This window comes from Lagopus muta, chromosome 8 (genome assembly GCF_023343835.1).
Source record: "Lagopus muta isolate bLagMut1 chromosome 8, bLagMut1 primary, whole genome shotgun sequence".
Taxonomy (NCBI): Eukaryota; Metazoa; Chordata; class Aves; order Galliformes; family Phasianidae; genus Lagopus; species Lagopus muta.
Genome location: NC_064440.1, coordinates 26,816,932 through 26,839,193, shown reverse-complemented (window position 1 = coordinate 26,839,193; position 22,262 = coordinate 26,816,932). Strand labels below are relative to the sequence as shown.

General features: G+C 40.3%; 1 protein-coding gene across 5 annotated transcripts; it reads right to left on the bottom strand.

The window, feature by feature from the left end:
- Positions 1 to 202: 202 nt before the first annotated feature.
- On the bottom strand, positions 203 to 21,006 carry SF3B1 (splicing factor 3b subunit 1). 5 transcript variants are annotated; one of them, XM_048952868.1, is made up of 25 exons: positions 20,878 to 21,006; positions 17,527 to 17,693; positions 16,191 to 16,292; positions 15,458 to 15,572; positions 13,560 to 13,639; positions 12,266 to 12,433; positions 11,862 to 12,096; positions 10,845 to 11,057; positions 10,395 to 10,516; positions 9,500 to 9,697; positions 9,310 to 9,411; positions 8,473 to 8,652; positions 7,920 to 8,006; positions 7,544 to 7,814; positions 7,148 to 7,293; positions 6,916 to 7,062; positions 6,628 to 6,753; positions 5,819 to 6,040; positions 5,400 to 5,582; positions 5,203 to 5,314; positions 4,998 to 5,118; positions 4,116 to 4,247; positions 2,945 to 3,217; positions 2,259 to 2,475; positions 203 to 835 (listed from the first exon to the last, which is right to left on the bottom strand). In XM_048952868.1, the coding sequence occupies exons 1-25, from the start codon at positions 20,903 to 20,905 to the stop codon at positions 677 to 679; spliced, it is 3,906 nt and encodes a 1,301-aa protein (XP_048808825.1). In that variant the 5' UTR covers positions 20,906 to 21,006; the 3' UTR covers positions 203 to 676. The 5 variants fall into 5 exon arrangements, with proteins under 5 accessions (XP_048808825.1, XP_048808827.1, XP_048808826.1 ...); XM_048952870.1 differs by lacking the exons at positions 16,191 to 16,292; positions 17,527 to 17,693; positions 20,878 to 21,006 and adding an exon at positions 13,956 to 14,011 and having other exon boundaries at positions 15,458 to 15,486; XM_048952869.1 differs by lacking the exons at positions 15,458 to 15,572; positions 16,191 to 16,292; positions 17,527 to 17,693; positions 20,878 to 21,006 and adding an exon at positions 13,956 to 15,421.
- Positions 21,007 to 22,262: the final 1,256 nt, after the last annotated feature.

Genomic DNA, 22,262 nt, shown 5'->3' with positions numbered 1-22,262 from the left:
AAGTGATTTCACACACAAGTACTAAGAACTGCTCACTTTCTGACAACAGTGAGAAATGAACCCTACAAGCAGGATAATGGAGAAGAAGCAGAACCAACAAGCAATTTTCTACTACTTTCTCCCAATTAAACAAACAGCCACCACAACAACTGCCAGCCCGAGTACAGCTGAATTACTGCACGACAAAGATACACACATTAACTACAGTTTGTATGTTTTTCTTATTTATTCAAAAGCTAGGGGGTGACAAAAGGGTTAAAATGCTTGACACCACCTATTTATTACATGAACAAATACTTAAATCCATCAGGGACTCGTTTTACAAGTCTCTCAGTCCAAAAACCACACGCAAATTAGATTTTATACACAAATGTTTATTTCTCAAATAAACAACCCCTTTAAACACAAGGAATGAAATCTAAATCTTAATAAAGATGAACCAAAAATGAAAACCCTCCTGTATACTGTAATCACTGTTTTCTTGGTCACTACTGGCTTTAACTGTTTAACATCAAAAAACAAGGACATATTTAAAAAATCATGCTATTGGATTCCTACCTCTGCCTCTGACCAGCTCTATACTCATCTCCAATACTTTAAAATTTTACATCATGAAATCTGAAGCATTTATGTGAAGAACAGCTGCGCATTAAACACAAACAACAGAACAAGAAGATTATAAGATGTAGTCAAGTTCATAACGAATATAGGTGTTCTTTTCATCGTTATAGATTCTTGGATAGTGTGCTATCAGAGCATCCTGCGAGCCAATGTAGATGGAATTATAGATCTTCCAGTAAACGTCTCTGACTTTCCGGGCAGGGTGAAACAAACCCTAGAGAACAAAACAAAACAACATTCATTCAAAGCTTCTGTTCTAAAAGCTTGTTACTGCATCTAACCAAGTTTTAAACAATAGAAAAGCACTGTGGTAACACTTAACATCAATTACTAGGAATGAACGACAATAAACGTGTAATTATCCGTTTTGTGAGTATATGAAATAGCAAGTATTAAGAAAATATTATTTAAGAGGCATTCCTTTTTTTTTTTTTGTAGGGAGAAATTCCACTATATGTACTTCTAATTGCACTGTTCGTTCAAAAAAATACAGATCTACTGCAGTATATTTGGCTTGGAAACAAGTCTTATCTTTGGCTCTGGTAACTGTGATTTAATTGTGTAGAGATCACTAGATAGAAACACAGGACATAAGTGGTTATTAAACCTGAAGAAATTGAGCAGAACTTGAGGACTAGATAAAGCAGTTCTATAAAATAATAAAATTAGTAAAATATACACTGCACAGGAGACTTTCATGCAACTTTAGTCCTCCTGCTGATGTCAGTATCTTTGTGCTGAAGCACACCAATTAAAAGAACAAAAAAAACCAGCAAAATCTCCTATGTACAAATTATTAAAATGCAGACACATTATTCCTACACTGATCTGCACTACACACATCCTTGCTTTTTATCTGCCACATGCACTTAAATTCTACAGCCTATACAGCAAGAGCTGTTACACTCAAATACACAGAAAAGGAGCCTCCATATTCTACCTCCACATATGAATTCACAGAAGCTGGACACACTACCATGAATCTAGCAGTGTAAATTCTGATCCAGGCGCTATTTTCTAACACTTTGCACTTAAACATATTTAAACATCTTATTGTATTCTTTGGCTAGCACCACATCAGGTTGATTTTATATCAATCCTATCTGCTTTTTAATAATGCTGCTTGTTACTTGTTCTCATAACCTTATGCACTGTTTGATTCCTCCAATCAGTATTTATTGTCCTCCAAGTTGCATGCTTCTACCTTACAAGTCAGAGACAATTTTTAGTCACTTTATATTCTAAGTTATCTGCTATTTCTATGTAAGCTCCTCAGTGTAACTGGTTATCTCATTAAAAGAAAAAAGAAAAAAAAAAGCAGTTTTCCTTATCAAAATCCTTGGTACAAAACAGCATGTTAAAAGAGATGAAAAGCCAGACTGTTCTCCTGTTTTCCTTTACTGGAAATCTCCTACAGCTGACTTCTCGTCTCCTAAAGAGAATCACAGAATGTTTGGGTTGGAAGGGACCTTTAATATAATCTAATTCCAGCCCCCTACTATAAGCAGGAACACCTCCCTGAGAACAGGTTGCTCTAAGCTTCCTCCCATGCCAGGGAGGGGGCACCCACAAGTTCCCAACAGGCAACAGAAGCCCATTTGGTAACTGCTGCCCACACAGCATACATCAGGACATACCTGCAAACAATACTGCAACATTCGGCAAGGGCCAATAGCAACTCTGAGGCCCTCCAGAGCCCCCATGACTGCCTGGATGACGTGCGGAGAGGTTTCAAACACATTAGGCCATACGTAGTTCAACAAATGATTAAGAGAATCTTCACAGCCAAACCCATAAACACCAAGAGACATGTGTTGCACCACAGCACTGGCTGTTTGTCTGTGCACAAGATCTCTGAAAAGAAAACAACGGTGTTTTAGTAAATCATACTTAGAAGCAACATACCTGGACAAGCATCATGATCCTTCTCACTTAAATTATTCTGAAAGCACCAATACATGCTTTTAACCCACATCTACTGACACTAATAGGCAGAGTAACCAAAAATCAATTAATACAAACGACAGTTTTCTGGCAATTATTGCTCTCTAACTTCTGTAACAAAGGGACTAACAACAGAAATGATCAAAAGTGGTCTGAACACAGCAAATACAAACCTAACTAAAATGGCTGTACCATTTTCATCTTCAAAAGCATAAGCAATCATATAACCTGAATTATATGTAGATAATGGGTACCCAACGTCTGTTACTGAGCAATTTTTAGCAAACAAGGACAATGTGCACATTTACTGTTAAGACCCAGTTACAAATTTAACGTGACGATTGCTAACTGAACCATTCACAGAAAGAACTGCACTCACCTGTCCATTAAAGCATCTTCGAGCAAAGGCGTAACGGCATAAATATAATCTTTTCCCATTTCTCCAATGTATTCAAACAGAAAAGAAAGAGATTTTAACACACCATTCTGGACATTCAGCTCTGGGACTCTGTATTCGTTCATGAGTGCAGGCAGCACTGTGAAAGGTGAGCATGTTTCAGCCACAATAGCAATTGCTACTGTAGTACATACTCTGTTCTGCCTTTCCTGCACTTTCAAGTTATTCAGCAGTGTAGCCAAGACATCGTGAGGTCTGGAAGAGAAGATATGTATGTCCACGTCAATAGATTTGGTGAGAATGTAGGTAAATTAGTTGACATGGAAACAGAAAACAGCAGAAGAACATGGCTTAGCCCTTCTTAAAGGAGTTAATATTCTCTGAGGAACACCATAAACCACAACATTGTAACAGAGTTTAAGCAAGCACAAGACATCACTTCTTAAACCACCAATTTTTTACTGAAAAACAAAAGCACACCAACTCTCTCTCTAGACTTTTGTTCAGCCCCTACAGTTAGTTTGTAAACAAACTCGGGAGACAGGAGTAGCTTTCCCAGTACTACTCTGATCCCACAGGCAATTAAAACCTGTATGAAAAGTCCAGTAAGACTTTGGACAGAGGTATGCAACCAGGCACAGAGAAGCCCAATTAGTGCGCTGCTCGCTAACTGGTTGTTTCTGCGTCAAATCAGTAACTGCTCACTCATTTAGGGGTGTGCAGAGAAACAGGAATTGTGCTTCAAGCTATGATTTGCTGACTTCCAATACCTCAGTGTGGAAGTCAAAAAAGCCCTGCGCTAATCAAAGTGGCACTGATTTAAGGAAAAATAAGAGAAAACAGTATTTAAAAGAGAGCTATGAAAGAATACAGGGAGAGTCTCAATGCATATCACACTACCAAAACTCAAGACAACATATTTGAACTACCAGTTTATATACTAAACTTGCTAGCCTACCAATTCAGTTCGAAAGTGTAGCACTCCATGCTAATAAGAATATATCAAAATTGTTTTACTCGATGAATAAAATCAAATGTCCACATTTAACATGTGAACTGTAGAGCAGTTCCAACATTTGTCTCCAGTGAAATTCAGTCATCACCACATTAGATAACTGTGCATAGAACTAGATAAAGCACTACACCAACTTACCCAATAGCTTTTGCAATATATCCAAAAGTATTTACTGTGGCTCTTCGAATAGCTTTCTTGTGAGCTTTTAATAACTCAAGCAGCTCAAAACAGATCCTCATCCATTCTCTCGCAGAAACATATTCTGCACCTCTGAAAGAGAATAAGTGATTTTTCTTCAGTTCTGCTCCAAGTTTTGAAGCATAACCTAATAAATTGCAGTACCTATTTATTCACTATCAACAGAGGGACGTTATTTAAACAACTTACTGAAAGTATCCTTTAAACTAGACCATCACTGATTAACAGTTTACAAGGAACACATAGATACAATAAATTTTAAATTTGAAAGCATGGAAAGTATACTTCTTACAAATCAGTTGCAGATAACACAATTCCTACATCATTTCCTAGCGTATAATCAATGAATACACAGATGTTATTATTAATTGTAAGAAATACACAGGAAAGTTAGGTTAAGTAAGGTTATTGCAACAGGAAGATAATAAATGGAAACGCTAACCAATGTTGTAGGCTCACAAAATTCTCCATGAGGAGTGATCTCGAGGAAGAAATCCTTCCTCAGCGGCAGTCAGCACTTAAACAGATTTAGGAGAGGTGGAGCCTGGCTCCACCCCTTCCAGCAGCACAGGTGAATTACCTTCACCTGTGCTCCCGTGGCTGACTCATTGCTCGCCTCAGGTGATCAATCACAGGTTCAGAACATGATTCAGCAGTTCCCATACAACTATATACTTTACCTTAAACATCAAGTTAAATTTTCACAATAAAGCTTAAGAAATAACAGGAGATGTAAAAAAGCCAGATGTCGAACCTGATACTCTAGCTGTTGCTAGAGCAATTGCTTCCAGAGAGGATCAATTACATCATTACTCAGCTTACCTGTCTGCAATGCGCCCAACCAGATCAATACAATTCTCCTGTACTTTCTCATGTCTGTTCTTCAAAATTGGCGTAAGCCGTGGCAGCAGATCTTTGATAGGTGGTGTCATCTTGTGCATACCTATTGAATTGAAAGAGGCATTCTAAGTTCTGCATTCTTTTCATTTCGCTCTTGAACGGGCACACAATCGTTACACAAACATACCTATGACATTAACAATAGCCTTAAGTGCTCCAAGTATGCTGCCCAGTACTTCCGGATATTCTTCACCCAGGTACTCATACAGCACAACACCCAGATGTCCCATCAGCTTTTCCTACAAGCAAATAAGAAGATTCCAAAGTTAAAAAGATAAAAAGTATGACGTACCGTAGCTAGTTTGATACAAGCTCATTCAATACCTCTTGACAAGTCTTCATGACCACTGCAGTACGCGAGATGAGGTCAGCAGCCTGCTGCCGCACCTTGGCCGACTTGTTGTTCAACCGCCACAGAACCGTACCGCAGATCTGCGGCAAGTAGGGCTTCACTCGCTTGCCAAGAGCATTAACCACTGTGCCAAAGCCATTCAGCATCACAGAGTCCTGGTGTTAACACAGAAGACAGTTAGACCAAAACCACCACATTTCATTCGATCTGGCAGCATCCAAAATTGTCATTAAAATGCTAACGCTCCACATCTAGAGTGTGGATGTCATTGATCTGAGCACAGAAATCCCTGCAAGGGATAAAAACACCCAACTCACAACCACACATTCCTCCATAACAGCGAGCTACCTTCCAGTTAAGTCAACCGTACCTCCCATTAAGCTGGCCATACCTCTGTGGTCTGTTCTTGGAAGGCATACAAGATGCCATCAATAAGTTGTTCTTCTAGCTTATGATCAATGTCTGCTGCACCCAGATTTCCCATTATCTTCTCAATGGTTTCCATGACCATTTTTCTGTACTGTTCAGCCTCATCTTTCAGATCATCCACAATTCTAGAAATAATTTCTGCTGCTCCAACTTTATTTGCCAGCTCCACTGTTGTGTCCACCAACTGAAATATACAAAATAGTTAAGTGTACAAACATCATTAAAGCCTTCTTTCTAACTCTTGAAAACATTTATCTCCCTGGTCTGAGAAGGAGTAGCAGCATCATGCTGGTTTCCAAACTCATTCCAGTGGAAATCTTTTTTCAAGCAAAAGTTACAATTTCAAAACAGATCCTATCTAGGAAAAGAGTAAAAATGCAATGGCACAGAGAAGAACATAATGAAAAAAGGATGCACCAGTACAGAGCTAGTGTAGCCACTACTACTAGTAAACAAAGAGGAGCTCTAAACTTGCCTTAAGACAAATAAAGTATTCTTTAAAACTTACAGTGAACAACTGTTTTCACCTTTTGAAATCATTTGGTTTTAAAAGACACAAATGGGGTGAACTACCTCACCTTAGAGCTGACACAGATTCATATTCAGAGATAAAATGCCTGGTGTGAAAGTCCTGACTTAATAGTTTCTAAACCACTATGCCAAATGCAATTAAGACGGGACGTACAAGACAAAACTAATCATCTAGTCTGAATAACACCCCAACACAAATTTTGTTCTGCTACCAAAAAAAAAAATCAACTGGAAAAATACCTGTCTGTAATTTCTCCTGTCCAATGCCATTCTGTGCTGCCAGAAGTGTTTGAAAAAAGGTGGCAAGATCTCTGTTTTAATGTAGTTTGCTTCAACACCGTCTGTACCACAACATTGCTTTACCACCTATTAGGAAAGAAAGCCAACAACGTTAATTCTGTGTACGGTTTGTTTGTGGTGTTTTGGTTTGGCTTAAAGAAAACAAATTAAATGTTAATGCTAAACATTCAGGTTTTATCAGTTTAATTTATTACACTGCCAGTGTCTGAACAAATAATTTTGATGTACCTTTAAAACAATCTTTTTCATCTCTTCATCAGGAGACTGGAACTCTCTGATAAGAATTAACATGACTTCTCTGGTATAATAGTTTGCATACTCAGCATCCATGAGCGGAATCAGATAACCAATAGCCTTCAAAAAGGCAGCCAAGCCCTGTTTAAATGAAGAAATATATTTTCAATGAGTTACGGAAGATGCGGATTCATTCCAGTTCATACTAGAAGTATTTTAGACATACCTTTCCTCTGTGCTGACGTATACCCTTCCACAAGGGCTTCAGAACAGAATCAAATGACTCAATACCATAGGGAGTAGCTGCCTCAGCTAAAGCAGCAATAGCCAAAGCACTGATGGTACGAACCTTCTGCTGCTCATCCACAAGACCTGCAAAAGAACACTGTTTAGTACCACTTCTTGTATCTTAAACTCAAAATAGCAAAACCACGCAGATAGGATAAAAAAGTGATCACTTTATTTTCAGGAAAACAATCACTATTTCTCTTTCAAAGTCGACAAGTTATTTCTCACTGTAAAAACTGCTACACAAAACTTTGCCTTAGTAACACTTCATCTCAACAAGGTACAGGAGGAAAATTCCAAATATAAATCTTAAGCCAGAGAAAGCAGAACCTACCATGCTCAATAATTTCAACCAAGCTCCTGAGATGAGGCAAGATAGCACAACCCATAAGAATAGCAATTTGCTGCACAATCTTGATGCCAGTATGCCTCGCTTGCCAGGACTTTTTACTTTTACAGACAGCTTTCAAGAAGGGCAACAGAGAAGGAATGCCCAAAGCAGAGGCAACAACAGCAAAGGCTCGAGCTGTGGTATTTCGGACATATTCATCCATGTTATCAATATCAGGTCGCATTGTAGAAATCATTGTTGCCAAACCAGCAGCCTGAAAAGACACACAGAATTATGAACAGCACACTACATTCTTCTGCCATCACTACAAAGCAGCTCTATATAAGCTAATTCCTACTGCAGAATTAAAATTTATTACCTTAGCCAAGTTTGAAATAATTTCTCTGCCTTCCACTCTGGCATAATAGTCTTCATCAATCAGCAGTGGTTCAATGACAACAAGAATCTGAAAAAGATGAAAAAAACCCACATTTCCATTTGTGAATACTTTAGGTAGTATTTCTGGCCCTAATAAGAAAATTATGATTCCACAAAGCTGAGGTAATTCCATGGATTCAAGCTTTCAACTCTATGATGACCAGAAAAGTCTTAGATTTGTTATGCTTTTTCTTTTCCCCTTACAACTCTTTCTCTGAAGTGCCCCCCTCACAGATTCTAGCTACATCAGGTAAAATTTCCTTCCCTCTCTCAGGTGTGCATGTATTCTTTTAACATTATGCCCTGATGTTGTAATATTCACACTTTGATCACACTGCAGTAGCTTAAAGTTTAGCTGAAGAAAATACAAAAGCCAATATGACCTTAAAAAAAAACACCCCATAATATTGTCTTCCCCCGCTCGGCAAATGAACCGTACGCCTCTGCCACAGTGATCAGAAAAAGCCAATCAAAGATGAACAACTGCAACAGACCTTATGTACGTATGGTCGCACCAGGTCATCCAGTTTGTACAGAATTCTGTCTATGACTTTGACAAGTAAGTGGCGCTCCTGATCCTCCAGTGTTGGTGACATCAGCAATGGTAGAATCTGATTAAACAATGGCCCAGCTCCAAACTCCCGAGCTTTATCAGTAATTTGTCTCAATGCAGCCTAAAAAATAAAAGCAACTGTCACTTAACCTGAAGAAACAATACTGAACAGTTATTGAACAAGTAGGTGTTAATCAAGTTAAAATGTACTCTTCTCTAAGCGCAGGCTTCACAATACTTGTCCCTACCACCATCTTCCACACAGATACATCGGATGATAGGCCCCAGATATTCATTTTTCAAGAAAAGCATGCTCAGTACTAAGAATGGCACCACCTAAAAAGGCATTTTACACAGCACCTGCATCAGGTGCTCAGATCAGTTTAGAGTGGAACTGCAAAAAAACTGTAATCTATTGCACGAGCAAGCTAGAAACTGAAGAGCTACACAGCCAATTTAAGAAGCCAAATCCAGAGAATTACAAAGCCCTGTAACCAAAAAGCGCTACAGAATCTAGTTTCCCATAATTAAGAATTATTATATTCTGTAAATCATATGGTACTTAGCAATCAGCATTACTGCACAAAGAGCAGCAACAAATTACATCGAATGACAAACCAAAAGCAACGCAGATATAGAAGGCAGAGAAAGCACTAAACAGACAGCAAAGCTTAGAAGAGAATCCCATGGACAAACAGGTGAAAAAAACAGATAGTCTGAAAACAAAACTGAACACAAAGGCATAAGGTGAAGTGATAAGAATGACCACTAATCTTACCTTTCTCATGGGAGGGGTGCCATTCTTTATTTTCAAAAGTAATTTCATTATCTTCCTCTCCTTCTGCTCTTCAGGACTAAGGGTCGATTCATCAACGTCAACCTAGAAATAATTCCAGACAAATTAACAGGCACTGGTATACTTTCAAAGATCATAAAACTTTAACCAGCATGAGTGAAATGTCATTTACCAGCAGCTTATCAAAGTACTGGATATCATCTGGCTTTAGGAATGGAAGATTGCCAGAAGGCTGGTCATTGACACTCTTCATAGTCCGGTCCTCTGTCTGCATGTGGAATCCAGTCATACCACCCAACGGTGTGGGAGTTGCTGTAAGTTTACGTGCTGGAGTACGAATAGGTACATAACCAGCTGGTGGGGGAAGAACCTGCAGAAGGAAGAAGGAAACACAGTAAAAACTGCACCACAGCACTAACCTAAAGAAGAACCTCCACAGCCTTCAAGACTCATCTTACTGCAAAAGACGCGAATCGAGCAAGGTCTCAAATGCCAAACAGAAATAAAACAGAACATATGGGTTTAGCCATTTGTAGTTTTGTGTGTAACTGCATACGTCAGATCCCACATTCAGTGGTATGATTCACAAATTCAGCAGGATAGTTCATATTCATGCTTATTCTGTATTGACAGCATTTCAGAAGAAAGCTCACTTTCACTTCCGAGGGCTGGATAACAGACTTAAGAAGTCTTTAGAAACTATTAAAAGAAACCCCACATACTTCAATTTTGTATTAACACTGTGTATTTGTGAAGTCAGAATCTGTGACTCTCTCCTGTCTTTCCACATTTGGGCTTTCTTCCTGAACTTAGCAGACATTCTTAACGTTGAGAAGCAAAATAAAAACTGTCCATTGAAACAAACATGACTTTCTCCCTTTCTAACGCATTTATAATAAATGAGCAACTGAACCAAACAAATTTCTATTTGAATTAATCAACAGCTTCTGTGAAATATTCTACATTTTGGACTTTTGGACATTTTGGACTTTTTTTTTTTTTTTAAATCAATATCACCTGACAGAAGAAAACTATCAGTCTGCTGCAGTTTCATTCAAATGAATTACCTTATATCCTTCTGGGAACATAGCATCCAATTCTTCATCAGAAAGCGGCCTGTTTCTCTCATCAATTTCCCTCTCCCAACGCCAAGCCTGCAGCTGTTCAGGAGTCATGCTCATGATATGACCTGTATTCAAATTAAAAAGATTATTTTAAAACTTCCATAAACAGAAGATATATTTACTTAAACTTTAACTGTCTTCTTGAGTAAAACTTTCCACACTTGACATCTGTAGCCAATATGACGCTAATGTCTTGACTGTCCAGATTGAACACAAACAAACCTTAGCTTTAGTTCCTGTGGGCATTAGAACAGGTAAACTGAACGTACACTAGCTATTTTCATACCATCAGAACACGACATTAGGTAGAAGTCCATTTCAATATACAATATAAAGGTTGGAGCTTCATTTTCACGTAAGAAAATGAAACCTTAAAGAATGGATTGGGCTTACCTGGCGTAGGAGTTGCCATGTTCATAGCTGGTGTACCAATGGGTGTTTTGCCAGGTGTCAGAACAGGAGTGCTGCCACCCATCTGGCTAGCAGGTGTTTCATCCCATCGGGACTTTCTTTTACTTGCTCCTGGGGTTGGTGTCTCACCAATGGAGTCACCACCTCTATCTGTACGAGGAGTCTCAGCCCATCCACTGCCATGCCCCGGAGTATCTAAAAAGAAAACAAACAACATCACAATTCTTGTACAAAACTGAACAGTACCATACACCAACTATAGCAAAAACATCCAATTTCATTATCTCACCCTCATTTCTACATGAATCAGCAAACTTATAATAAATACACTAGAAAAGTTAAGATTACTTGCATGAACACTGGAAACATCCAACAGACAATTTTATTTTATTGAAGAAAAAAATCTCAATTTTCTTGTTGAATCTTAAAATAAACAGATAAAATTACAAAAAATATCAAAGAACCCAAATATTCTAGATAATGGACAAAGTACTCCACGCAGCCCCTTGATAAACCATTAAACAGTGGTGTTTCACTGTTCTCTGCCACATGAGCTCAATTCAAATTAAGATAGGTGACAAAATGCTTCTGAAACTTGCCTGAATGTTCTAACAAGTTTTCAAAAACAACTGAAAACTCGAAAAATTCAACAGTTGAGAAACAGCACAGACACACAGTTGTATACCAAAAAGCAATTCAACGTAAAATGAATTATGTTGTTCTAATTAATCATTAAAATCCCAGCAGCAGTCACTAGACATACCAGACAACTTTGATACAATCTTTGAGCAGAGCTGGGTTTACAGAAGTGGGTTAAGCTGACAGAATTCAGTGCTACACAAGCTCAGCTGAAAGCATCACACCAACCACTAGATGTCAGAATGTAATTACTTACAGCCTTTTGTCTGCTCCTACCGTTTCTGTAAGGTGCAAAACTCCTATAGTATCTGCCATTCAAAATTTCTTAGACACTCCCCGATACCACACATACATACACACCTCTTTCTGTTTTGGGAGTTTCATCCCACCGATTTTTACGTGCGCTGGAAGTGGCTCCTCCATGGCCTGGTGTTGCATGGCCAGGTGTGTCCCGGCCAGGTGTTGCAGCTCCTGCTGGCGTGTGACTGGGAGTGGGATCCCAGATCTTTGAGCCGGGGGTGGCACCGGGAGTTTCGCTACCCTTTGCACGGCCTGGAGTTTCATCCCATCGCAGAGATGGTGTATGCCCAGGAGTCTGCACAGGACAAAAGCCAAAAGATTAATCTCTCCCACTCTATGCAGTAGAAGACTGCTGGTTTTACTCCTTTTCAGTGTGTACGTGTTAGAGTAAGAAACTTTTGCAATTCAAGCGGATTAGCATTAGTATCTGCTAGATACAGATTGAAGGACACAGTGATTATTACCTCTGCTTGATCCCAACTGGATAACTTTTTGGGTGTTGCACCAGGAGTCTGATCTGCTGTTTGATCCCAACGCCGCTTGCGTTTTGAAGGTGGCTGAGATGCGGCTCCATTGACGACTTTAAGCTCTCCAGCTTTAGCTTTTTCAGCTAGCTGTTGCCTAATCTCCCTCTATTCAAGAACACAAAAAGATAAACTTACTTCATAAAAAAGCCTCTTCAAATTAAACATTAAGACATTTTTCAGTCATATCAGATACCTTTTTACACATTTTTAATTTTTTTGTGAAAATAACATGCCACTAGCCACTCTAATTTCAAATTCTTCCATAGCAACATGGCAATGCATCTGGAGGGACTACATTTAAATTCATTTGCTACCAAGCTTCATAGTACAGCAGAAATACAACCATACAGAATTTTTTAGTGCTGTCAGTTTCTATCACCCATAGGAATACCTCAGAACTACCACTGATCTGTTTCAAATGAATTCCACTTCAGCAAATTATTAAAGAGGGATGAATTAGAAAACACATTCATACGAGTTATACCCTGAGACATAAAAAAGCCAGGAAATTCTCATTTAAAATTCCAAAATGTCACTGTTGAAACACCACACTCACAGACTATTTTTCATTTACCACTGAGTCCATGCACTAAGGTTACCAAAATGGAGAACCATTTCCTCAATTACTGTCAATTAGAGCAAATCAGTATAAACCAACAGAGGTCACTGGAACTCTTAAGATCTTGCTCCAATTAACAAGACAGCTCCGTAGGTATCACAAAGGAAACTTTATTAAATTACCAGTATCTTTTAAACTATTAAAATGAATTTTTAGTAACTATGAACAGGTGGTTTTACTATTATTTCTTCCTTTCAAGTTTTAAGCCAAATGTTAGCAAGCTGTTGTAAAAAGCCTTTTAAAAACCCCCTGGATTCTCTTTATATAAAGCTTGCAAAAACAAATCCCTCCAACGCTGAACACCTCTCTGTATCTCTCAGGTTTTCATCACCTCCAAAAGAAAATAAACTGCCCGAGAGCTACAAAGCAATCCAAACTGAAATACACTGACAGCATTTCTCCCTCCATTCTTTTGTTATTATGTGGAACAGATGTCTTTCAAAGCTTTCATCTCTAAGGTCTACCATCACGGTTCAACATGTGAAGAATATGAATTTCCAAAGAAAAAAATCATAAAAATTCAACAGAATTTCCATTCCCACTGTTCCTAAGATGATTTCAAAGGCTGCAAAATGAAATGAAGTTCACATGCAAACCCCTCCCCCAACTCACCTCTTCTTTTGTTAAATGCTGTTCACGCATAACATCCATGTATGTTCTGGCATTCATTTTAGGGTCTGGTGTCTTCCCTCCTGTAGAAGAGAACAGCAACAGGAATGGAGCACAATGAGTACAGGACAAGCAGAATCTACCAACTTTTTCTACAGTCCTGCTCTAATATTATATTATTCCATGATCATTTAATTTTACTTTTTGATTGAAAATTTTAAAAATTACATGTATCTTACGTTTATTCAGTTTGCTGATCAATTTAACCTGTTTGAACACAAACGTAACTACTGCAGTTTCAAACAAATATTTTAAAGCAGATATAAATGATAGAATGACAACACAGTTAAGAGTCTTCAGAAGTGATGGGTTCCTGGGTTGCTAATCCGGAATACGTACACTTTCGTGCCTTTGTCTCCACCAGCAGTTCTGACTTCAAGCAGCAGAATAGAAGCCTAGAAAATTATCTCTTTACCATTAGTAACACTTTGGAAAGATATTTATATTCAAAACATTACCTTGTGCAAGCTGCTAAATCCTAGTAGTTATCTGACTATAAATAACTATGGCATAACCTAAGTAATGTTTAAAATGCTTTATCGTAAGGACCCATTTAAAAGTTTGACAAATCTGGACACATCTCCCAGATCTTCCAGTGTCATATTGTAAAAGGGCTTCATTTAAAAAAGCAAAGAATCCCAGAAAACTGACAGCACCTTCCCCCTCTTTTCAAAGAACAACTGCCACCGGGATCTGAATGTAACGCATATACCACCACGACGATACTCACACGTAATGGGTTTTGTGAACCATTTGTTGGTTTATGCTCTGTGTCTTGACTTAAAATTTAACTTCTACATACTTTACGAGAAGCCCAAATTTATATACATTAAGACTTGTCAAGAAAAACACTGTTAATTAAAAAGAATGTGCAGGTTTGCTATACGAGTGGTATAGCAATATAATTTAGGAAAAAAATAAAAGCCTTAAACATTTCTATGCTGAAGATCATTGCCCAATTGGCTGTGTCACTCTGACACTAGCTTTGATAGGACTTTCCTTTGGAATACTTTTTCACCATAATCTACACAGGATGTGTTGAACTGCACCCTTAAGAATGCAGACAGGACTGGCATATAGCAGTACTGCTGTAGGAAAGAAATTAAGGACAGTTAGTATGGGCCTGTGAATTCTGACAATACATGTTTATATCAATTACAATTAAGCAAGTAAAATAAGTAATATCCCTAGTAATTCATGCAGGCTGCAACTCTAATTTGTAAAACCTGCAAAACAGCTGCTGATTTTAAGCCAACAGGCACCTCACTTCCACATGTGAAACTCGCTTGCCTCAAGAAATTTTCCATCAGACCCACTATACCCCTTTTCCTGATTCGCATTCTAAAATTATCTGAACAGACTTGAACTATTAATAGTATCAAAGTCTTATATATGCTTTTGTTTCTTTTAGCTATACCACCTAAGTTTACGTAAGATGGCAAGAATTAGGTGCTCTACTTTGAGAACTAGCATTTCAAAAGCAATAGCCCTGTAAAACTACAACTCGGAACGAAAGCTTTCAAGGTATTGAAAGACTGAGCACTCAATACACAAGTTGTTCAAATATAATGCACAACCCAAAACAAAAAGAAAAGAGAAACCTTTAACCCTTTGTGTTTCTATGGCAATGGCTCATTATTTTCTTGTCCTTCTACCTGGAAAGAAAACTTGTATTATAAAGATGAAGAATATGGCATCTAGGTTTTCAACCCAACCTCTACAAAAAGGGGATGTTTAAAACAAAACTAAGTTTACAGGCATGCCAACAGAAATCAAAGGGCTAAAGACAGTTTAAGACAACAGATTTCAAAGAGAGTATAGAAAAGTCAAAAATAAATTACCATCTGCAAAAGGATCAAGACGCTCAGGGGAAATTATCATCATCCGCCTGTGCTTTTTGTACTCATCTTCCCGATCTGCAATCTTTTGAGGACGGTGCTCTGCAAAAGGATCATACTAAAAACAGAAGGAAAAAAAAGAGCTGGTTAGTCACAAAGGAACAATACGAAAAACTGCCAACCATTAGCACTACCCTAATAGAAATCTTACTTCTGAAACTAGAATGTTTATTTAAATGCAGAATTTTTGATCGAATAACTTCCTATTACTGTTCTAAGAAGCTCGTTCATTTGCTTCTAAGGCATTTCATCCCAGCAGCCTTTCTTCTCTGGAAGAATCTTCTTCTACGTCATCTTTCAGGAAGACTTAATACAACTTCATATGCTTTTAAGTTTCAAAGAGAAATATTTTAGGAGAATAAAACATACATGATTACATTTTTGTTCCAAAAAGCTTAAGAGACATTCAGTTGCTCCAGATATTTACATTTTTAAAGTATCCAGTTGATGTTTTTAAGTAGTTGAGCGCATATGCACACGTTGCCTTTATATGCACAAGTGCCAACTTTGCCACCTGCTGGAATTCTAACAGAAAGCACTGACAAGCCCAGTGCTTCAAATACTGTCACGCTTTAGAGACATCCTGTACTTTCAGAAAACAAGACGTGGTCTTGAAATATTAATACTTCTCCTAAGACTCAAATAGTCATTTGTTGTGCCCTCAGTTAAGACGTACCTGTTCAGTTGACTGCGGTATGTCATTAAGCAGTGCCACTGGAGCATGGTACCCCGGCTTCTTCTGGCCAAGCAAACTTGTAGATGGGTAATCATCATCATCCTGCCAGAAGAAAGACGTGGCAGAGTCACACAGATACTGGCTTTAGGTAACAATGTCACATTAACACACTGCAGTCATTTCATAAGATGTCAGTTTCATAAGATGAAGAAGGACTAGAATAGTTACCCCAAATTTCAGCAATTCTTTTCACATCTATTGCTGTATTATTCCCAGCAATTGACTGCTGAACCAGACACAGCTACACAAATGGCTACATTGATACCTTACTACTTAACAGATTCAGTGAATGTGCTGCATTTACTCCAAGATGCAACCTTCAATAGCTATACAGAAAGTATTCCATATCAGTGCTACCGATGCAATGTGCTAATAGTTATGGAAAAAGTGGTGCACACCATTCTTTTTTTCTTAAAATCCAGGCAAACACAAAGAAAATGTCAATAAGTAACCCCGAAAAATATTTCTGTAATAATAAGAGATTGAGAAATCAATTACAGCACTGTTAATTTGGTTGTACCTTCTCAACCACAGCACCAAAACCAAGTATTCAGAACGTGTAAGGTATTCTGGGTATTCTGGCCAAGCAGCAATGAGATTCTGTGCACCAGTTTACAGCGACACGGAAGGAAAATTGCTCTTGAAATTATGAACTGATTTCAGTGAAACACCGTAATGGAAATTCTTAATTAATGCATTCCTGGGAGTCCTCAAATACTTTGCTACTAGAAAAAATACCAGCTAATACTAAATTACACATAACACTCTTGCTTCCTCTTAAAAATATTCTTCACTCAGTTTAATGCACAGTTACTCCTGTGTATTTATGATCAGAACTGTAGTTTCTGATTGCTTCTGAAACAAAAAATGTGTTTAACATTAGAACTTGAAAGAACTTAACAACATAACCATTCTTACACATGAGACAGTGCAAAAAGCTGATCCACAAAAACTGCACTGAAACTTCAAATGAAGTAGAAATTAAAATATTAAAATAGACACTTAAAATGGTGGGCCTGAGTTCCACTAGAGTTTTTTCATCTCATTTTTCACCTTGGCAGCAACAACAAAACCAATTCAGGCACTCTAAAGCTAATAGAGCACCAGCCCCCCACTGCTGTGTGGCTGTCAGAGCACATGTCACGAAGTCTGAGCAGACACGGATCAGACGAGCGCCTGGAGTAAGGCAAGCTTGTTTCCATTAACTGCAATTATAAATCACTTCAAATAGAAGCCAGAATACTTAGAAACTCCTTAAATAAAAGAAATCACTTACGTCTTCCAATTCAGTTGCTGCAATGGATGTTACGTATCCTGCAAACCTGCTGTCGCTGCCACCATAAATTTCCTGATCGTAATACCCGGTGGAGTCGAGGCCTACTCCTTGTGCTTCATCAAGGGCAGGCTTTTTGCCTTGGATTTCTCGGATCTGCGCTTCGATATCTAGGGGAAACATACCCAAACACTCGGGTCTTTTTCAACACACACAAAATGCAAGGCTTGTATCATTACGTTCAGCAAACCACTCAGTTTCAAAGATCATCTCTAACTAATTAACTACATACAATTATCACATGAAACTATAAAACAATGATGTACAAGAAGCAGCTTTTCTTAAAGCTGTAATATTATCCAGGACAGTTTAATCCAGCTGCACTACGGTCCGAAGCAAACCATTCAAAACTACTACTGTTAACACATCCCATCTCCCAAAGAAATGGTGGGGAAGGTAGTTACAGCACAACAGTATTTCTCAACACTACACGGCACAGGGCTTTCCCAATTAATGTTTTCATTAAAAGCAGCTTTCAAGATGTTATCGCCAATTAATAAACTGATTTTGCTAATTTAAAGAAATCCATTTAAAGGAGGTAGCGTGAGTAGGCATGCCTGGGAACATTCAATAGAACACCTTATTCAAGAACAAAATATCCAAAATATCTACACTGCAAAGTTGTATTACCACTGAACAAACAAAACAACCTGACAAGACAGGCAGAACTTCAGCCACAGCTCCCATCACAGGCAGCTCAATGTATCTGACTTGTGACAACTCCTGCCTCTGCCACCACCGTGGAGGAGTCCACTGCTCTTCTGAACTTTTTGCCTGCCCTTCAAGGAGGGCCAACGGAAGCTTTGGCACTCCTAACATATCAGGATCTGACACCAATCACCCTGGGGTCAGTCACTGACCTTGGAAATTTGGCACTATTTGAGAGAACAGTAACTCAGTAATCCCCAAAACCAAGGAACCAATTTAACCACGCCGCCTCCTATGAGTTAGTAAAAGCAACAGGAACATCAGTTGTGGCAATTCAGCTGTCTTCAACAAACACGATCAAGACACAGGTACACTAAGGTACACCTAATCCCATGAAAACAACTGCTGTTTCCATCTGTATCTGCACTTACGGGGTGAAGAAATACCAAGGCCTGTGCTTGCAGAGGCTGGCTGGACTAGATCTCAAATGCCCTTACTGACCTCAGCAATTCTGTGCTTCACCCATCTGAAGTACCACTGCCTACAACATTAACTGGAGGGAAATTCACCACTGACAAAAGCTACAGAGAAATACTACTAGCAAATAACCCAGAAACTCTACCACACACTGCTGAGCTATTTACTACTATTGCTCATCTCTTTTTTTTTTTCCCCCCATCAGGGTTAATATATTTCACAAGGCTTTTCTACAGAAATAGCTTACAAAAGGTACTAAGATGCCTACAAACAAAAATTAAGAAAGGTGAGAATTAAATAAAGGTAAAATCATCACTAATCCAGATACAGGCTGACCAGAGCTTTGCAGCTGCCTAGGGCACAGTCAGCTCCGCACTGCAGGAAACCCCAGAGACTCATGAGAGCTGAAGCCCAATGAAAGCCTTATATTGGCAGCCATGAGCCCAGCTGAACCCTGCCCCTACATTCAGCTCCCCAAGAAATCCCACACAGCACAGGTTCTCCAGGACCAGAGACATTTTGCTCCTGAAAACATTAATAGCAGAAAGAAACTATTAATGCTGAGTTAGGATCTTGGTCTTGCCCGTAGAGGTCTCTCATCTCCAGAGACGTCCCACACATACTCCATCAACCAACAACTCCTTCAGGCATTTCATTTTTGCACACTTGTCCTACTACTTAACTATGGAACCAAAACAACTTAAAGCAGCACTTTTCTGCCAGGTCTGTTATGTGTTTCAGGTTGGTCATTTCCTTCAAAGGGCAGATCAAGTTTCTGATTTCGTTTGCGGTTGCTGCAGTGCAGCACTGGGGTGAAATGAAATACCTGAGGCTTCTACTGCTACCGAGGACAATGGAAGGACCAAGTGATTTTAGACCACAAAGGCATTGTTTCTTTCTTCTAAAAAAAGTAGAGAATGTTTCTTTCTTTTGCAGCCACACACAGAGTGCCCTGGCCACCACTGGGGCTTGTGCTTGTTCTATGTAGCAAAGCTGCTAGCCTGGTTTTGTGAGGGTAGGAATAACTGACCGTGCTTTTCCCAGCTGACAGTACACCAAGGGACAACCATCAATATTTAATTTACAAAGCAAGTAATCATATTTTTATTATTTTATATATGAATAATTTTATATATGATAATACCTAAAAATAATCTTCTGAGTATTCTCTTGCCCCTCATATGGCCATCTGTGGCCAAACTATTTCTTACTTGTAGTTGTTCAATACCGGAAGATATTCTCTGGCTTCTATGAAGAAATTCTAGAGACGTTCTCAGAGTTCAACCCAATCCTTTCAGTGAAAAAACCACTCACGTGGTTCAGCATTTAAAAATAACGTGGTGCAAGAGATGTGGAACCCAAACTTCCCTTCTTACATTACAGTCTGGTAAAACATACCTTGCGTATATACCTAAATTGCAGTGAGGGCATTAAGGGAGTACAGGACTTTAAACTTTGGACTGTAGGACGTCACACTTCTTCAGATCTCCACATACTTGGAAATTGATCTTACTTATAAGCTGGAGTTTGTCAGCACACAGCCCTTTCTGCCTCAGGAACAAATCCAAGGAACCCTCTTAACATACTTTTAATACAGAACAAAATCTCTGCAACTGCCTGAAGATCAGATCTTGCAAGCGTTTGAACTCACGCTTTACGTTAAACCGATCAGCAGTTTCTACTCAGTTCAATGGGGCTACTTCTGTATAACGCTCACTCGTAAACTCAAGCCATTCCCATTACCCCTCCTCTTGCCCCCCTGTGCCATTATTTGTCGAAGCAGCTCCCGCCGCCGCCCGGCCCGCTCAGCGCGGCGGTACCGCAGGCTCTCCCGGCCGAGGGGGGGCCGCGCAGCCACCGGGGGGAGGCGGCAGCGTGCAGCGCCCGGCGGGCGACATCTTAGGAGCCACCCTCGGGGCGGCGCCGCTCTGCTAAAGGCGGCGCGCGGCTCCCCCCGGCCCGGCCGCGCAGCCCCCGAGCGCCAGGAGGCGGCCCGGCCATGGCGCTGATACGGGCACCGACGCCATTACGAGCGGGCCCAGTCCGCCCGCCGCCCGCCCGGCCCCCGGCTCCCCTGAGGACCGCGTTCGGAGAGGAAAGGAATAAGAAGACGCGAGAGGAGCGCGCAACTTCAAAGAGCACCGCCGCGAGCGGATTTCGGCCTTTTACCTTCGTGGGTCTTGGCGATCTTCGCCATTTTGTCCAGCGCGAACAACGCCGAGACGGAACTGCCGGGGCCCCAGCACTTCCGTTCCGGGGGTGGGGGGGGGGAGGGGGGGGGGCGAAGAAGCAGTGCGCAGGCGCAGCTGCGGGCCGCGCCGCGGCTGGCCGAGTACTGAGGCCTTGCGCAAGCGCAGTGGCGGCGGCGAAAAGCGCCGCTCGGTCGGCCTGGCGGTCCTGCAGGCCGAGATCGGAGGCACGCCCTCCTCCTGACTGACGTCTGTTCTAGCCAGTAGGAATACGGCATGGAAGCCGAAGTGGCCAATAGCGGTGCGGCGAGGCTGAGGGGTCGGGATGCGTGCGAGGGCTTGAGTACTGCGGGCCGTGAGCTGTCTGCCGCAAGATGGCGGCGGACCGGGGTTGAGCGCAGCGGGTCCTGAGGGCAGCTGGGCCGCGCTGCTACTCGCCGCTTTGCTTGGGCTTTGTTCGCCAGTTGTGTGGGAGAAAAGTTGCTGCAGAGCAGAATAAAACATGTACATGTACTCAAACGTTGGAAGTTGAAATCTAACACAGGAACTCCAGTGCCAGAGCACTGACAAGGCGCCCGGGGGTTGACAGTAAACACGTATCAGCAGCAGTGTGCTGCCACTGCAGGAGTAAACCTAATCCTAGCGCTGCTAATGGCAGCGTTGTATGCAAAGTCTAGAAAGCAGTCGCTTTGCTGTGCTTGGCACAACACTGCTCACAGAGTACTTGAGGGCAGAGCTAATTCTGGGACATGGCACGTGGACACGGACAAACCCAACTGTGCCTGAGGAGAATAAGCAGCACATCCAGAGGTGTGTCAGCCTTCACCCCAGCCTGGCACTTCGAAATGTAAACAGTGGCTAATTGCTTGGCTGTTCTGCAGCAACTGCCCCGGGCAGCTTTGTGCTTCATTTTGGAAACTGATGATTTTCGATTATTTCAGTTCTTTTGCTGGGATAGATCCATTTCAACATAATTGCCTACAGTATGCATGATAACTGAATGGGGTTTTTTCTGTTCCCGTCCAAAACCCCAGAAGCTCTCCCTTAAGCTCAAGTGCTGTGAACAAGCTAATTATCATTCTCAGTTTTCTGTGAAAGTAAGCAAAACATCAACACTGACCACGCAACCTGAGGTCCAAGTCTGATTGCTTGAGCATACAATACTTCAATGATATTTCATAACATGCGGTATAAAACATAATCTTACATAAATTATTCAGCATCGTGCGGTTTTACTGTGCAACTGCCAAGTTCCTAATCTCCTCGAAAGCCTTTGCTACAAAGAGAGCAAACCAATTTTTGTTGTGTCAACTTAAAAGCGCCTGAAAAGTTAAAACATAATGCATTTCCAACAAGAGGACAAAG